The sequence below is a fragment of the Myodes glareolus genome, chromosome 2, assembly GCF_982192425.1.
Source record: "Myodes glareolus chromosome 2, mMyoGla1.1, whole genome shotgun sequence".
In the NCBI taxonomy this organism is placed as follows: Eukaryota; Metazoa; Chordata; class Mammalia; order Rodentia; family Cricetidae; genus Myodes; species Myodes glareolus.
The window spans coordinates 67,182,213-67,200,489 of NC_142027.1; the positions used below are offsets into that span (position 1 = coordinate 67,182,213).

Below are 18,277 nucleotides of genomic sequence, written 5' to 3' on the forward strand. Positions count from 1 at the left end.
TTCCCTGTCTCATTTAGGAGATAGGGATCAGTCACACTGCCTCTGTGTTCCTCCATGGCTTCCCGAGGGAGGTGGCTGTGAGCAGTTCATGCCAATTAGATAAAGCTGCCTAGATCAGTGCTGATATTACCATAGTGGCAACAGCTGCCCATGGACCAGCCAAAGGGCCGAAACAAAGTGGGTGGCTTCCCTGGGTCTTTCCAGATAAGACCCTACAGTTAAGCTTCTCCCCAGCATCACCACTAAATCTACATCCTAACTAGGAGTGTTCATTCCTTAAACAGAGTGTGTATTCAGTAGCATCCATGATGAGAAAGAGGAGCCAGACACACTCTCTCTATAGCCAACTGGGATGTGTTCTCATTGAAGCACTACCTCAGGACAGGCTTTTGAAGCCTCACTTCGACTTTTCCTACAGGACCTGAGAAGGTAGCTCCATGGTGGGGTGCTTGCCTAGCACACAAAAGTCCTGGGTTTCATACCTCATGCCTCAAGTATATATGAAATATGATAGCCTGCCACTTGTTCCATTGTCTCCTCTGCGAGCCTGCTGGCAGGGGACGTCATCGCCTTCTCTCTGGGGAACTCCCTCGTGGTGGAAGTACAGGCCACCAGACAGTCTGTTCAGCAGCCTTCTCAGCTTCTTTGTCCCCAGAGTCCTGATTGAGTCGGGGAATGGGAGGGAGCAAAGTTTTGAGCTCTGTGGTCTGTTGAGGGCTGGTCCTTACCATCCATTAAACCTAGAATGCAAATGTCACCGCATTCCATCTTCCCCACTGCACTGCCGCCTGCGGCTGGCAATGTGCCTGTCTGCCGTGTTTCCTCCTGGGATAACCACCTAACCAAGGGGTGGCTCCATGATTCTTTACCAGCATCAAACAACGCTTTCATGTTGGCATTGCAATCCCCAATTTACAGATGAAACTGAGTCTCACACTGTTTAAGAATAGTGGCCAAGCCAGGTGGTGGCGGCACATGCCTTTAATCCCAGCACTTGGGAGTCAGAGACAAGCAGATCTATGTGAGTTCAAGGCCAGCCTGGTCTGCATAGTGAGTTCCAAGACAGCCAGGACTACATAGAAATAACCTGTGTGTGTATGTGTGTGTGTGTGTGTGTGTGTGTGTGTGTGAGAGAGAGAGAGAGAGAGAGAGAGAGAGAGAGAGAGGAGAGAGAGAGGAAGAAGGAGGAAGAGAGAGAGAAGGGGGAGGGAGGGAGGGAGGGAAGGGAAGGGAAGGGAAGGGAAGGGAAGGGAAGGGAAGGGAAGGGAAGGAAAGGAAAGGAAAGAGGAAAGGAAAGGAGAAGAAAGGAGGAGTTACCTAAACACTGTATGCTGTTTTATAAATATGGAAAGTAGGGCCTATATCTTTGTATTTCTGTGTCCACAAGACCACACAGAGATCAGCCAGTGTTTCTGAAATGAGAAGAAAAGCCTCCTATAATCCCAGCACTGAATAATCACCATCAACATGTGGAAATATTCTTAGACTCTTCTCTGTCTGCCAAATAACTGACAGAAAGGGTTGGCTTGGCGTACCTCACCTAAGCCAGGCTAATTGGTGAACGACCTCTTTCGCGCCCCCTGCTGGTGCCGTGGTGCTTCTGTCGTAGTTAATCAATCACCTCGAATAAAGGTTTGCTCCCTTCTCACACAGAGAGGTCTCTTAGGTGTGAGACGCATTAGCTTTTATTTGTAACATCATTCCATGTGTCACCCATCCACAAAAGCCTCAAGGGCTGGAAGCTGGCAGGTGGAAGACCAGTTGCTTTGCACAGACGGGATCATCCCCCAGCGGTCCTTCAACAAGGCTGCCTGAGAATTTGCCTGAAGGAGGCCTAAAAAAAAAAAAAAAAAAAAGGATCCTTCCCAACTCCCAGGACCAACACACTGGTGTAGCTTTTCTCTGCCGTGGACAGCTAATACAGAGACCCACATCTGGTAAGAGTTATGAGCATCAACAGCAGTGGAGTGCTCAACCCTGAATGAGAACGAGGGAACGCGACAGAAGAGGGACGGAAAGATGATCAGAGCCACGGAGGGAGATGGCTGTCAGAAAGTGTCTTCTGGGCACACGGAGCCATTCATGACTTCACAGCAGCAGTGGCTGCCTGCGCGACACCGAGCCAGTCAAAGAGTCAACAGATAGGAGAGGGATTCGAAACCCAGCCCTAGCTAAGGAGCTTTGGCAACTGAAGGCTGCTGAAGGAGGGAGAGTCGGTGTTCCTCGGGGGAACGGCCTCTGGTGGGCTATCTGCGCACCACCTAGACCCGTGCACACGGACAACCCTGGGTGGGCTCAGTGGGCTATGAAAAGAGGACATGAAGTTGGGAGTGGGGCATGGCAGGGAGTTCCGGAAGGAACAGAGGAGGGAATGGGCTGATACAATCAAAATACATTGTATATATGTGTACAATTCTCAATTGTACACTCTGTGTGTGTGTGTGTGTGTGTGTGTGTGTGTGTTTTAAATGCCAACCAAACATGCCTGTAACCCCAGCCATTTAGAAAACTGAGGCAGGAGAAGCCCTAGTTTAAAGCCTGCCCTGAACATTTTGGCTTTAAGGCCTTATATCAACATTTTAAATAAATAAATCAATTACAAAGCACTTGCCTAACACGAGCAAAGCCGTGGGTACAACCCCCAGTCCGCTCTTTCCTGTGCTAACCGCCTGCGCACCACACACAGATCCAGAGAGGAGCACTCTTCACATGGTCCAGGCACTGACTGATCTGTCTGTTTTTAAACTGTTTTAAAGGAACGGGGACCTCTGAATTAAAGGAGTTCAGCGAGCTTCTCTAAGTGGCATTTTCACACTGATAGAGGGGACTGAATAAGCTGGAATCCCCGCAGGGTTCCAGAATTGGCATCGCAAGGGTGTCTACAGCCCAGGTCATGAAAAATCTGTGTGTAAATGGGCAGTTAGTGTGCAAAGGGGATCCCCAGGAAGGAAATAGCATCTTTCCAGGGGGCTCCTGCACGTCGCTCTGTATGGGAACACACAGAAGCTGTGCGCGCTCACAGAATGCAGGGACAGATACTGGGGGGCCGCTATGAAAGCCGCACCCGAGCTTTCCTTCCCGGAAGTGTGTCTTCCACCCCAGCTGGAAGGAAAGAGCTTTTGCCTGACAAGGCAGCCGAGGTCAGGCGCCTCACCCACAGACTGCTAAGCACGAGGGAGGCACTTAGAGTATCACATCTTTGTCTGAACAGGGTTAAGCAGGCCTCATTCAAGAAGCACCGTGCTAGCACTTGGCATATACAGCTGCAGCTATCTCTGTGACAGTGTGTCACACGGGCGTTATTTTTTTCTTCCGTTTTATAGTGAAGGATGTAATGAACGCTAATCGGTGCTAAATAATGAGCGTGCAACCACAGCGAACAAAACAGGTGACACCTGACCCTCGCTTCACAAAAGCTTGAGCCTTTCCACAAGCCAGATGTTTAAGAACTGGATTTGCCTTTGGGGAGAGGTGATACTGCCGGGAGCAGAGGGTGGGACACAGTGAGCGTCCTCTTGACAATGGATAACTTTCCAGGAAGCCTAGAGTGGCCTTCTTTAGACGAGCCAGGTGTTCTGGGCAGAGCACATGTTCTGCCACTTTCTCCATCTTCCTCTGCTCTCTTGAGTGGCACAAACACCAGGCGTTTGCCCATCCCCTGTGGAGGCCAGGACCATAGAGGTGGGCTGGGACCAGATAGACAGTCTGGCTCTACTGCTCTTTCTATTCAACCAGGGAAGCTCTGTGTAGGGCCAAATACGGGTGGAAGGGAACCTTTGGAAGGAAAACACTGGGAAGGTGCACCGCACTGTCCTAGCCCGATTGCCCTCGGGTCTTTTGTTTCTGCCAGAGATTTGTGGGGGAAACCGTTGCTATGGATTGCCCGAGGACATGTTGAATGGGAGGGGTGTGGGGTTGTACATGGATAAAGCACAACAGGAAGGAAGGGAGAAAGGTGGTCACAGCCTGCCCCGTGGCCGTCTTAGACAGGAAGTAATCCTATGGCCTTTGGTGTTGAAGAGGGTGTCTGTGATGGTGGTCATCCCTAACACCACAGGGACAGGGTGGGGTCCTGATGTCATCGCCCCAATCGGTTCTTGCAATGACTCAGTAAAGCCTATGATTTTTCTCTTAGTCGTAAAGGTTCAAGTAATTTTCTGTTCTTTTGTGTGTTTTTCAGATCTTAAATCCAAATTTCATCCAAGAAGGTGAGTTTTTAAAGGGGATAGAGTTGAGAATGTAGGGGCCGGCTACATAAATTCTACTTAGCTTTAAGGTTGGGAGCTTAAGCAATGGTGATGTGCTTCTGTATTTGTAGACAAGGAGAGGGGATTAAGACAAACTAGTAAGTGAAAGCGGGCAGCATGTAATATATTTGACTAAATAAAAATATGTTTGTATAAAGTCCAAAGATTGTATAGTGAAATGTTCCTAATGCCACCTCTGCACTATGCCATCATGGAACTTTTCCCTCTTTTGTTCTGTTTCTAATTTTTTTTTAAAAAAATGGTTTTTCAAGACAGGGTTTTTCTGCCCTAGCTATCCTGGAACTAGCTCTGTAGACCCAGGCTGGCCTCGAACTCACAGAGATCTGCCTGCCTCTGTGTCCCAAGTGCTGTGATTAAAGACGTGCGCCATCACTGCCGGACTCTTGTTTCTGAGTTTGCTGTAAAATAGAGGGGCACAAAGGTGGGTGTGGTAGTGCACACCTTTAATCCCAGCACACAGAGGCAGGAGGATCTTGGTGAGTTGCAGCCTGGTCTACGTAGTGAGTTTCTCATACAGAGAAGTGCACGCTGATCAAATGGTAGGCTGAGGGTCACTTGAACCATGATGCCCATCTCTGGGGGTGAGAATACAATGTCTAAAATTGTAAGTCGTCAGTTTGTTGTGGTAATAGAAATGTGTATCTATTCAATTGCAGTGGCTCCAGAATTCCTTGTGCCCTTAGTAGATGTGACCTGCTTGCTTGGAGACACGGTGATATTACAGTGCAGAGTCTGTGGGCGGCCGAAGCCCACCATCACCTGGAAGGGGCCAGACCAGAGCATCCTAGACACTGACAACAGTTCAGCCACATCCACCATCTCCTCCTGGTAAGTGGATCACTAGTCACCCCCAAGGCGCTGTCCCCGAGTTTACTCCAGGTCCCACACTTGGCCTTGATTAGGAGAGAGACTGAGTTAAAGCACGGGTGGCTCAGCCTCCCACACTGGAGCACCCTGTGTTCAAGTCTTAGGCACAACCTCAACTGTTCACTCTGAAGCTGGCCCCTTAGCCTGAACTTCTAGTGGGTGCCAGCATGCATTGTATATGCTGCCCAGTACCAGGTGGACATCCTGGAGGCTAACAGGAACCATCTAGAAACACTCTGTGCTGGACCTACAATAAACAAATAAAGCATTGTCCTTGAAATCACAGGCCAAGCCTTAACCATGGATATAAAATGCTTCTATGGCCCCTGCTTTATAATCCCCCTATTAGAGGATCAGTCTATCCAAGGGCCCCAGGGAGATCTGTCAGATGTACTGAAAGCTAACAAACACCCTGGAATGCTTCATGCCTGCCAGGATGTGTAGAGATAGGGATGTGATTTGTTCCTTACCTAAGAACTACTTTATGAGAAGGGGGGGAAGGTACATTCCAAAATGTAAGGCTCTTCTCCACTAAAATTCTGTTTGGGTGACTGCCTCCCGCCATTCTGCTGGCTTGTCCCCTCCCCACAGGAATTCTGAGCATCACTGCATTGCTGTGTACAGCGGACAAGCAATCACAAGCTCTAATGCTCACCTGCCACTTAGAGAAATACCTAGAATCAAGCACATTTCATTGATTGGCTTAACTTGTTTGCATGTGTGTGAGTGTGCGTGTGTGTGTGTGTGTGTGTGTGTGTGTGTGCGTGCGCGCGCGCACGCACGCACGCGTGTTAAAGGTGAGGGTGCCTTCCTTGGTATTTCCAGAAGAGATGCTTGGTCAGGCCATAAAACATCACGGGCCTGAGCAGTTCCGTGTGAGAGTCATTGTTTGGTGGAGAACATGAAGATCTCAGAACACTGTCACAGCCCGAGGGATGCTGTCTTAGTTACTTTGCTATTGTTGTGAAGAGACACCATGACCAATGAGACTTATAGAAGAAAGCATTCAATTTGCAGCTCATGAAAGCTCAATTTGGGAACTCTACTACCTTCCAGAGGGTACTAGAATCCACGACCATCGTGGCGGGGAGCATAGCAGCCGGCAGGCAGGCATGGCTGAAGCAGCTGCTAAAAATTCATCTGACCCACACATAGCAAGCAGAGAGATGAGGCCTGGTGTGAGCTTTTGAAACCTCAACATCCCCCCTAGTGACATACCCCCTCCAGCAAGGCCCCGCCTCCTAATCGTTTCCTAGCAGTTCCACCAACTAGGGACCAAATATTTGAGCATGTGAGCCTCCTGGAGCCATCCTCGTTCAAACCCCGACAGAGTGGGTAGACTGGCTTCCCTGTGAATTAACCTTTTCGGAGAAGTTCCTTCTGTGAGGTGTTTCTAAATGCCATTCTGGGGCAAGTGAGAAAGTTACCATTTTTAGGTTTTGTGTGTGTGTGTGTGTGTGTGTGTGTGTGTGTGTGCACATGTGCACACACACTTGTGCTCACCTAGACATGTGCACATGGGGACAGAAGTCCACCTCAAGTGTCTTCACCTCTTGCTCTTCACCTGGAGCTTACTCTTTAGGTTGGATTGGCTGGCCAGCAGCCTCTGGATCTGCCTGCTCCCCAACCCACCCAGCACTCAGTTCTGGGGTCGCGAGCACGTGCAGCACCCTGCTTGTTACTAACTCCTATTCTCATGCTGTACAGTAAGCGCTGTACACCCACTGAGCCATGTCCCCAGCACCCACTTATTGCTTTCAAGGATCGCATGTGTAAGATTTGAAATACACACACATTTTCATTATTGAACCTGTTTTATCGTTTGTCATTGACTTATGAGATTGAAGCTATTTCAGCCCAAGGTTACTTGTGTAAAGTACTCGTAATTACATTGCAAACCAGTAGGTTACAATATTTTATCTATTTCTAATTCATATATCATGTTATCCCTATTCTATTCCTTATTTACACAAATTTGGGCAGTGAAAATAGCCAGAAAAAAAAAATCCCCACGTAAGAAAATGGATGCAAGGTGTAGAGGTAGGTAAGCTGGAGGCATGTGCTCTCGCCTCTGCACACCCTGAACCAAGCAGGTGGCATTGTACCTGTCCCCCAACCGTCCCCTCACTGTCTGAAGGAGATCCACTTAATGTCCTAGTGATTCTGGGGAGATCACCCTCAAGATCTGCAACCTGATGCCCCAAGACAGCGGGATTTATACCTGCATAGCAACAAATGACCACGGAAGTGCATCCACGTCAGCCACAGTTAAGGTGCAAGGTATGCTGTGCTCTCTCTCTCTCTCTCTCTCTCTCTCTCCGCTCCCTTCGTCCCTCCCTTCCTTTCTCCCTCCCTCCCTCCCTCCATCCATCCATCTATCTATATCTATTTTAAAGCATTTCTTGACTGTAGCAAAACATAACAATAAAACCTATCATCTTAACCACTTAAAAGTGGAGAGTTCGGTGGCATTGAGGACATGCCCATTGGTTTGTGGCCGCCGCCACCACCCTTCCATATAACTCTTTTATCATCTGTTCCTATTAAGCAATGATTCCAACCTCCTCTCTCCCCACTGCCCTGGCTGCCCACATTCTGCCTTCCCTATTCCTGTCTCGGAGGAGAATTTACATTGGTCGTTTTAAGTGGACATGGCCAGGGCATCTTGAGACTCGGGAAGAAAAGATCCCTCATCAAATTCTAAAGCAGAACCCAGGCCAATGGGAAGAGAAACATGTCAGCTAAGAGCCATTCCCCAGTCCTCAGCGTGGTTCCTGAGGAGGTTGCCAGGCAGCAGGTCCCATCTCCTAGGCCTCCCTTGGGCCTGGAGTCAGGAGCGCTGCTTGGACAAGGTTATGCGCCAGATTTGAGGCGGATTTGGCATGTTTCCAGGGCTCCATGAGACTATGGAGCTACTCGAGTTCTGAGGAGCAGCCCCGCCCTGCTGTGTGTCTCCACAGGTGTTCCCGCAGCCCCCAACCGCCCCATTGCGCAGGAGAGGAGCTGCACCTCCGTCATCCTCCGCTGGCTGCCCCCGGCCAGCACCGGGAACTGCACTATTTCGGGGTACACGGTGGAGTACCGCGAGGAAGGTGTGTTGCTCTCTCTCTGTATTTGCTTCCTCTCAGGAGGGCTTCAGGGTCTTGAACCTGAGACTTCATATAGCTTCTGTTCACCGGACTTGGCCTGGCTCGCGCACCCCAGGGCCAGGCTACGACTGCCAGCGGTTCCAAATGGAAACTCCCTGGGGCCATCCTGACCCAGCCACTAGGTGGCAGTATGTCTCCTTTGCATTGTCCTGCTTACCCTGCTCAATCACATACATGGGGCAATTGAGCCTATTTTACAGATAGGAGGCTAAAGCCTAAGGAGTAAAGAAACACAACACTGTGGTTAGTAAGGGGCAAGCTCCCACTAGACCCTCCTCTGTAGTTGACGAGTCTGTGGGGTTTTTACCCCCATGGTAGGTTGATCAGAGCTCTATCCGTCCACCACCAGATAAAATCTATAGCATGTATACACATATGTATCTTTAACTGTGAGGAAAGGAGAGAGAGAGAGAGAGAGAGAGAGAGAGAGAGAGAGAGAAAAGAAGGGAGGGAGGGACGGAGGGACGGAGGGAAGGAGGAAGGAAGAAGGAAGGAAGTTCAAGCCAGATGTGGTGGCTCACACCTTTGAGTACTTGGAAGGTACTGGCAGGTTCTCCATGAGTTCGAAGCCAAGCCTAGTCTACAGGGTGACCTAGGGCATCCAGGGCTACATAGTAAGACCCTGTCTCCATAATAGTAAAATTAATAATAATAATAATAATACATTTAGAAAGGCACTTCCAGGAAGTTGTGCTTGTCGCAACCGCATCTCCGAACCACATCACAAATTACCCGATTGGACTGAAAGCCCCGGCTTGCCCGCCCAAGATCATTTTTTCACTTTGCTTTCCATCACCATGGTTACCTTCGCTCTTCCTGCCTCTTTTCCTTATCAAGCAGAGGCTGTGCGGTTACCAGACTCTTCAGCCTTTCCTTGAGCTGTCTGCCGCAGGCTGTGCAGGCCAGCAGGTGTGACTGCTGAGCCAGAGGACCTGCCCCAGTGTTCCCAAGTTCAGCTCGTGGCTCGCTCAGAAGCTAAGCTCTCATAGACGAACTGCCTAGCACTTCTGAGACTCTAACTCTTCCTCTGTCGAGTAAGACTAGTGCTCCCGCCTCTGCCGGGTTTCTGTGAACTTTAGCTGGAGTCAAAGGGGAGAATTGTGCCATGCCCTGAAGTATTTTCACATTCTTACATGCTCCTGTATGCGTTCATGTTGCTTTCGATTCCCAGAGGCATGTTTTCTCTCACTTTCCTGTGTCTTCTTACAGCCCAATCACACCGCCACATATCCCCACGTAAAGTCAGTGCTAGCTCTTCAACGTGCACATTTGAGAAGGGATAGAGTCCATAGGCCAACTTCTTGCACAGCCTTTGTTTGATGTTATTTAGGAAACGGGGCCAAAATCCCCCACATTGGACTGCGGACTTTCAGAGCCTGACAGTGGCCATCCTGTCCTTTGAATTGGTTCTGTCCATTTTCCTATCTTTGGCTGCTGAAGGTCTTTGACTCCCCCTCCCTCTCCTTGGAACTGCCCCCTAGGTTCCCAGGTCTGGCAGCAGTCCGTAGCTTCAACCTTGGACACTTACCTCGTCATTGAAGACCTTAGTCCCGGCTGCCCTTATCAGTTCCGGGTCAGTGCCAGCAACCCTTGGGGAATCAGCCTCCCCAGTGAAGCCTCGGAGTTTGTGCGCCTTCCAGAGTACGGTGAGTCCCAGCAAGCCCATGGCAGCTAGCCAGCAGAAGCGAGGCAGTGGACCACTGTTGCAAAATCATTGGCATCTCTGATCCCATGGGGAGGTGTCTTGGGGCTGCATGGTAGCTTCCATCAGGCTACCTTTGAAAGACCAGATGGAGTGTCTCCAGGAGATGTATCAGAGCCAAGATGAGGTCTACCACCATTGCTGACCCTGGGCTTTCTGGGGTTTCCCAGGAGAACCTCGACGGACAGGCAGGAGACCTGTGTCCCAGTCTGCTCTCTGGCTCTGGCCCTCCTCTGAAACCTCTTATGGAATCCTGAGTCTGTTTTCCCCTGGGTGCCTCTGGCCAGCATGTGTTGAACATAGGACTATAGTCCTGTGCTAAACAGCTTAAAGACAGAGCAAAGCAACCTGGGCGAAGGACTTTGCTATCAGATAAAATGTTATTTGCCCCACCCCCCCTTCCAGAATTTAGTTTCCCTCACAGATCTATTTTATCTACATAAAATTGAAATTACAACATACATGTAACTAGCTAGAAATGGATATTACCAGTGTGATTCTTCTTTTGCCCACCTTGCTCTCTCTGCCCATCTTGGTCCCATGGACATTTTAAAGGAGGAAGCTTGCTGGTCTGAAGAAACATCCCATTGGTGACACCTTAGGCAGTACACAGATGTGGCGTGTGTGTGCTGAGGACAAGACAGGAAAGGGTGGGAGGGTCACCGTACTTTAAAAGCCACAGACCTGTGTCTCTGTGGGTTAAAGGAAGTTTGGAGTCCCCACAGGGCCTTGGCCAAAAATGACCACGCAGGTCATGGTCAGCCCAGTCCATTGTCTGCCAGTGGCCTTGACTTGATCTCACAGGCATGTGACTTTCTGGAAAACCTTGACCCTGGATCCACGCTCCTCAGAATTCATTGTGGGCATGTCACCAGCTCGTGTTTGGGAGAGTTGAGGTGACAGACCAGTGTGGAGTCTTAAGAACTGAGTTACTAGGGCTGGAGAGATGGCTCATCCGTTAAAGGCTAGGCTCACAACCAAAAATATAAGAACTGAGTTACTAATATGGGTCCCTTCTTTCCAAGCCACCAGCTCAATGTGGCTTGGGATGGTCACCATTTTTGTTATGTTACTTCTAAGACCCGATCCCCAGCAGACAATACAAATCCCTAGGGGCATGCATGCTTGTGTGTGTGTCTGTGTAAGACAATTAACACACCATACAAGGTCAAGCTGAACCACCAAATCTCACACAAGAACCAATTATGGCTGAAGTTCAGTCATCCCAGGGTGAACTCGCCCAAGGCTGAGGACATTGGTGCTAGGCAGAGAACTCTCTAGCATGCTCTGCTCATGGCGTTTCCTTCTTTCTTCCATGACCTTCAGATTTTCAATCTCTCTGCACCCTCCCTTGGTCCTCACCTTCACTCCCTTCTCCTTCAAAGTGTTCTTCTTCCCCGTTTCTATGTTTTCTCTAACTTTCCGGAAAACTATGTTTCTGATCGTGTCCCATGTTCTCCCTTTGCTCGAGAAGATGACAGAGAGTGTCTATCTGCCTCTGCCGTATCAGTTCCCCTCAGACATTTAAAAAATAACTTTCCAGAGGGTCACGGCCTTTTCCCACTGGGAGGCCTCCAAATTTAGTCATAAGAATGGGCTATTTTCCCTGGGTTATTATGCTGGATTTTCTTTATGAAGCTTTTCTTTCTTTTCGTATGACATTCATAATGTCACTTGTGGATTCTCCCTCTCCCAAAGATGCAGCCGCTGATGGTGCCACCATTTCTTGGAAGGAAAATTTTGATTCTGCTTACACCGAACTGAACGAGATTGGCAGGTAAGGATACCAGCTACCTCACTACAGGAGAATGATCAACTTGGTTTTGTTGGTCTTTCTTTTTGTTTGTTTGTTATTTTTTTCAATTTTGAGACAAGGTTTCTTTGTGTGGCTCTACTGCCCTGGAATTAGCTTTATAAGCCAGGCTGACCTTGAACTCCTGGAGATCCGCCTGCCTCTACCTCCTGAGTGCTGTGATTAAAGGCGTGTGTCACATTGCCTCAGCTGGGGTTTCTTTCTATCTTGTGTAGATGAATTCTCTGTGGTTGGAAAACAGCTTAGCGCATTCCTGGAAATTTTCTACTTTCCTTTTTCTTTGCTTGAGTTGGAAGCTGGTCTCATCAACATTTTCTAAGGAAGTCTGGAGATTTTTAAGCCTCAAAATATTCCTAAAAAGTGTAGTTTTAGCTGTATGTCCCAAGTTTTGGTATATGATATTTCTATTATCATTGTTGTCTCTAGGTATTTTTTTCAACTATGGTTTATTTTTTAACCAATTACAATAGATTACAAATTACATAAAATGCTCTAATATGTATGAGATTTTAAATTATATTTTGTTACTCACTTCTAATTTCATTGCCCTAAGATCAAAGAAGTTGCTCAGCCTTGCTCTGTAGGTAAAATATAGCAAAATTTTGTGAAAAGGTTTATGTATTCAGGCTTAGTGGCTAAGAACACTGGCCAGAGGACATGGATTTAATTCCTAGTACCTACATGTCAGCAGACAACCATCTGTAACTCTAGTCCCAAGGGTTCTAACAATGTCTTCTGGCCTCTGGGAGCATTGCACACATTTGGTGCACAGACATACAGGTAGGCAAATTAGCCATACATATAAAATAAAAATAAAGGGGAACTTAAAAGTTTTCATTTTACTTTCTTTTTAAAATTAATTTTATTTATCTGCATGGCTATTTTGCCTGCAATGTATATCTGTGCACCACATGCATGCCTGGTGCCTGCAGAGGCCAGAAGAGGGTATTAGATCTCCTGGAATTGGAGGTATGGATAGTTCTGAGCCAGCATGTGGGTGCTGGGAACTGAACACTGGTATTCTGCAAGAACAACAGTGCTCTTAACCACTGAAGCATCTCCCCGGCTCCATCATTGTGTGCAGAAGTAGATTCTGCTTAGAAAAGAAAATAAACCCACCTCTATGTAATGCTCAAAATGGCATAAAAATATCTTGACTAAAAATTATATTAGTTCGGGGGGCTGTAGAGATGGCTCAGAGGTTAAGAGCATTGATTGCTCTTCCAGAGGTCCTGAGTTCAATTCCCAGCAACCACATAGAGACTCACAACCACCTGTAGTGAGATCTGATGCCCTCTTCTTATGTGCAGGCAAACATGCAGACAGAATACTGTATACATAATAAATCAATAAATCTTTTAAAAATGATACTTTGACATCTCAAAGAACCCTAGGATGCTAAGAAAGGAGAGATGACTTTTAAAAAATATATTATGATTAAAAGTACAAAAGGAATGATTCCTTTCTCTTTTATTATGTATTAGTATGTATGTGTACATATTATGCGAGATGTGTGCACACATGCCACAGCCCATGTGTAGGGGTCATATGACAATTTGTGGGTCACTGCTCTCCTGATTTCATGTGAGTTCCAGGCATCAAGTTCGGACGTTAGGCTTATGTCTTCAGACAGCAGGTGCCTTTCTCTACTAGGCCAGATCACCGGTCCGAGAAGGAAAGGCCCCTCTTTCTGTTTCACATGTATTTGTTTTTATTTCATGAGGATGGTAGTGCCTGCATGTATGTACCCACACCACATGTGTGCCTGCTGACTGAAGAGTCCAGAAGAGGGCATCAGATACTTTGGAACTGGGTGATGGAAATCCAGCCCAGGTCCCAAGCTCTGAGCTATGACTGCAGCCCCAGAAAGATCTCTACTATTGCTTGATGGGGGGCGGGGTGCTCATGTACACAGCAAGGTGTCTTGAGCATGGGACCCAAGTCTAAAATAATTCACCCGTATTTCATGCACATCTTTTCCTGAAAGTAATTTTATGTGCTATGTCTGGTGGACCTGCATTTGACCGTCACTCATCACAACATGAAGTCAGGTATGAAACTTCCCACAGTGATCTCACGTCTACATTCAAAAGCTGTCAGATTTTAGAGCATTTTGGACTTCAGATATCTGGATTAGAGACACTCAACCTGTATGATGTTACTGTCTTGGCAATCTAAGTGAGCACGTGCACATGCATCCCCACACAAATACACACACACACACGCATGCCCAAGCACACACATACACGCACAGACGCATGTTCGAGCACACACATACATGCACACACACACACACACACACACACGCTCGAGCACACATGTACATGCACACACATATGCTTGAGTACTCACATACATGCACACGCACACATGTGCATGCTCGAGCACATACACACATGCACATACACACACACACACACACACACACACATGCTCGAGCACACACACACACACACCGTAACATATTCTGGTAAATGGCACCCCACTGACTGATGAACCTTGGAGAACCTTTTCCCCTTTTGTCTTGCAGAGGCCGGTTCTCTATTGTAAAGAAATGCATTCACAAAGCTACCCGCAAAGATGTTGCTGTGAAATTTGTGAGCAAAAAAATGAAGAAGAAGGAACAGGCTGCCCACGAGGCTGCCCTGCTTCAGCATCTCCAGCACCCCCAGTATATCACTCTCCACGATACCTACGAGTCCCCCACGTCCTACATCCTGATATTGGAACTGTGAGTACAGGGTTCTTATCTCTAAAGGGGTCCCCATCTGCTGGGGTTGTCCACTGCCCACAAGTAATGGACAAGAGTTACATTCTCACCATGTTTTATGGTTTACAGAGTGCTACATCAGCCTTTCACCTCCTGTCTTATGTAAATGCCAGTCTCATTCTACAGACTAGAAAACCAAGAATAAAAATCAATAGAGAAGGTCTTTACCGCTAGCTCCACAAAAGTACAGATGAGTGTGGCCTTGAACCCACATCTTCTCACTCCACTTTTTCTTATTTTTTTAAGGTTTATTTTGTTGTTTATATTTATTGGGTACAGTGTTTCAGTGCATGTATACACCATGTGATCATCAAATTAGGATATTAGCATATCCATCACCTTAAACATCCATCATTTCTTTGCAACGAAAACATTTTTTAGAAAAAGAACCTCTTCTCTAGCTATTTGAAATATATTAACAGTTCATATTGGTAACTCTAGTCACCACACTACAGAGCGCCAGAACTTATTTCCCTTCCCTAGCCGCACTCTATACTCATTTCTCACTTACACTTCATTTTCTTCCTACTGTGCACTCTCAGGCTTGACTGACACTTAGGAAGAGTTTACTGGTGGAAGGCCGATGGGCAGGGGTGGAGCTGGAACGGCAGGAGTTTGTCCTTCAGTCACAGCCATAGCGCCCCCACTCTACTACCCTATTCTTTCAGGGTGGAATTTTTCCCTCCACGACATCCCAGGAATGGCAGATTATCTAGATAATAAATATCCTTAGAAAGACACAGCTCTTATCCTCTGAGACCATAAATCCAACAGTTAAGACCAAGAGATAAATAATACTTTAAATACGGCATGGGAGATGCTAGGGATCGTACATTAGGCAGAGCTACAAGAACATACAACAGTTCTTTGTTAGATGTGACCGTCAGGGAAGATGTGTAAGAAGCAAGGCCTGAGCAGAACCATGCCCTGAATCTTGCTCTGCCTGTAGGTTTCCTGTATGGTCAGTAGGGATGGCTGGTGAACCCCTCCCCCAGGCAACTGAGATTTTGATTCCCTGGTCTAGGAAGGATGAACACAAGGGAAGAGTTCCAAGATGGGTGGGGTGGCTGGTGCTTTGTGGGCTTGGAGCAGTGTTGCTGTAAATGCTCCCCTTATTTGCTCTGGATGTTGCTGGAGCAAACCCAGTGTACTCCTCTCTGTCCTGTCTTCTCCTACCTCATACCTAGTAGGTCAGAGGGAATAGGGAACTTTCCAGGGTCTCCATCCTTTTCTCCTGTCAAGAAAGTATAATAGTCTCGGAGCAAGGAACAAACTAGAGGAGAAAATGAAAATGGTCAGGCAGGTTTCAGATGTGGTTGGAAGTTATTCTTACCCTTGCTCACACTCCTTGACATGGGCATTTCCTGGGATGTATCTCAATTGACTCATTGCTGCTTAAAGAGTTTGATCACTTCTTGTTACCAAAGGGCACAGGGAGCCTGGAAATAGCTACTGTTTACTGAGCACGGCCTTGGTTACTTCTCTATTGCTGGAATGAGACACCGTGACCAAGGCAATAGACTTCTGAAAACATCAAAGCCCACACACAGTGACACACTTCCTCCAACAAGGCCACACCTCCTAGTCCTCCCCAAACAATTACACCAACTGGGGACCAAGTGGTCAAACCTGAGCCCAAGGTGGCCATTGTCATCCAGACACCACAAGCACTTTCTTACCCTGGGGTTGCATTAATTCCTCATTGCTTTGCCTGGCTCTTGCACAAGGCTGACAGGGAAGCAGATCTTATTTTGTTGTTGATGTCGCTGATGTCACTGTACTGTTGCTGTTTCCACTTTAAAAGATGGCCAAAACACAGAGAGTTTAAATGATTACCTGCAGCCACCTCTGGAAGTGGCAGAACCAGAAGTCAAATTTGCATATGGCTGGCTCCACTTATCACTTTCCCAGGCTGTGGTTAGTATTTGGCAAACTGTCCAGAAAGACAAAGGAGTTAAGAAGAAATCAAATATGCCAAGGTGAAACTTACCCTACTTCACATTTCTCCCATCTAAAAATGTTAAAAGTGAAAATACTTTTTAACATAGATGAGGCTAACTATAAGCACCAATTATTTTTCCCCTCATCCTAACCTTAAATCCAGGTTAGACCTTAAAGTCAACATTCTGTAAGCAAGGTTCTCAGGATTTCTGGTGAGCTAATCTCATTTGTAACGTGATTCATTCTATTCTGAACATGGCACTCACTTTGGGCTCTGAAATACGTGTGTAGTTAGTTTTAGGGAGTTTTTTTACTCTTTTACTCTGGGGGGGTGCTACCACCCAACTCCCAAATAATCACACAGAGACTTATTCTTTTTTATGAATGCCTGGCCTTAGCTTGGCTTATTTCTAGCCAGCTTTTCTTAACTTAAATTATTCCATCTACCTTTTGCCTCTGGGTTTTCACCTGTCTCTATTCTATTTATCTTTCTTTTCTTCTTACTTTGTGGCTGGTTGTGTGGCTGGGTGGCTGGGTAACTGGATGGCTGGCCCCTGACATCCTCTTCTCCTTCTCCCCACCCCCCTCCTCTTTTTTTTCTTCTATCTATTCTCTCTACCTGGCAACCCCACCTATCCTTTCTCCTGCCTAGCTTTGGGCCCTTCAGCTCTCTAGTAGACCAATCCGGTATTTTAAGCAGGCAAAGTAACACAGCTTCACGGAGTTAAACAAATACAACATAAAAGAATGCAACACATCTTTGCATCATTAAATATTTCACATCATAAGTGAATGTAACCCATCTTCAACTACTATTCCATGACGTGTGTGTGTGCTGCAATGCCAACCTCCATTAAGAGACATCTGAGAGCTTTCTAAGCTTTATACATGGGCCGATTCCCTGTCTCTTCCCAAGCATTCTTTTACCCACCTCCTTGCTTTCAGAATGGATGACGGCCGACTCTTGGACTACCTTATGAATCATGATGAACTGATGGAAGAGAAAGTAGCTTTCTATATCCGAGACATCATGGAAGCTCTGCAGTACCTCCATAACTGCAGGGTGGCACACTTGGATATAAAGGTAATGCAAAATCAGCACCTGCTGCAGCAAAATAGCGGAGTCTAACTTGAGGAATATACATTTGTATTGTTTTTTCTTTTTCCTTGGTTCGGTTTTTGTGTTGTTGTTGTTGTTGTTTCAAGATAGGGTTTCTCTGGCCCTGGCCATCCTGAAACTCACTCTGTAGACCAGGATGGCCTTGAACTCAGAGATCGGCCTGCTTCTGCCTCCCAAGTTCTAAGATTAAAGTGTCCGCCACCACTGCCCAGAAAATTTTGTTTTTAATGAAAAGCTTCTGTTTTCTTAAAAGGCTGTTTATTTTCTTGATTCGTTACAAAGACGAAGGTTGGATAAGACGTGTGACTTGGTGGCAGAACACCTGTTCAGCATACCTAAGGCCCTGGGTTGAATCCTTAACACTAGGGTGGGGAAGCATAGGCTGGGTGCAGGGGCCTAAAAGTTTAAGCCCAGCAGTCAGGAGGCAGAGACTGTAGTAGATCTCCGTAAGTTCCAGGCCAGCCAAAAATACACAGTTAGCCCTCTACCCCTCCCCCAAAGGCACAATTTTCACTGCCAAACAACTTATCTAAAGTACCACCAAAATTCAGAGCTTACAAATTCAATGCCATGCTTTGAAACCTCCTTTGCCTTTGCAAAGGGAATATCCCACATGTACGAGCTTACTGAAGAATAGCAGAATCCTA

General features: G+C 47.0%; 1 protein-coding gene across 14 annotated transcripts in view; it reads left to right on the forward strand.

Annotated features, from left to right (window-relative positions):
- Kalrn (kalirin RhoGEF kinase) overlaps positions 1-18,277 on the forward strand; it is a 598,618-nt gene that overhangs the window by 573,381 nt on the left and 6,960 nt on the right. For all 14 annotated transcript variants that reach the window (XM_048454114.3, XM_048454115.3, XM_048454118.3 and 11 more), the window contains 8 exons: positions 4,181-4,208; positions 4,925-5,096; positions 7,294-7,415; positions 8,096-8,227; positions 9,766-9,930; positions 11,685-11,763; positions 14,330-14,530; positions 17,456-17,594. In XM_048454114.3, the coding sequence (XP_048310071.3) occupies positions 4,181-4,208; positions 4,925-5,096; positions 7,294-7,415; positions 8,096-8,227; positions 9,766-9,930; positions 11,685-11,763; positions 14,330-14,530; positions 17,456-17,594 (1,038 nt within the window). The remainder of the gene's footprint in view (positions 1-4,180; positions 4,209-4,924; positions 5,097-7,293; positions 7,416-8,095; positions 8,228-9,765; positions 9,931-11,684; positions 11,764-14,329; positions 14,531-17,455; positions 17,595-18,277) is intronic.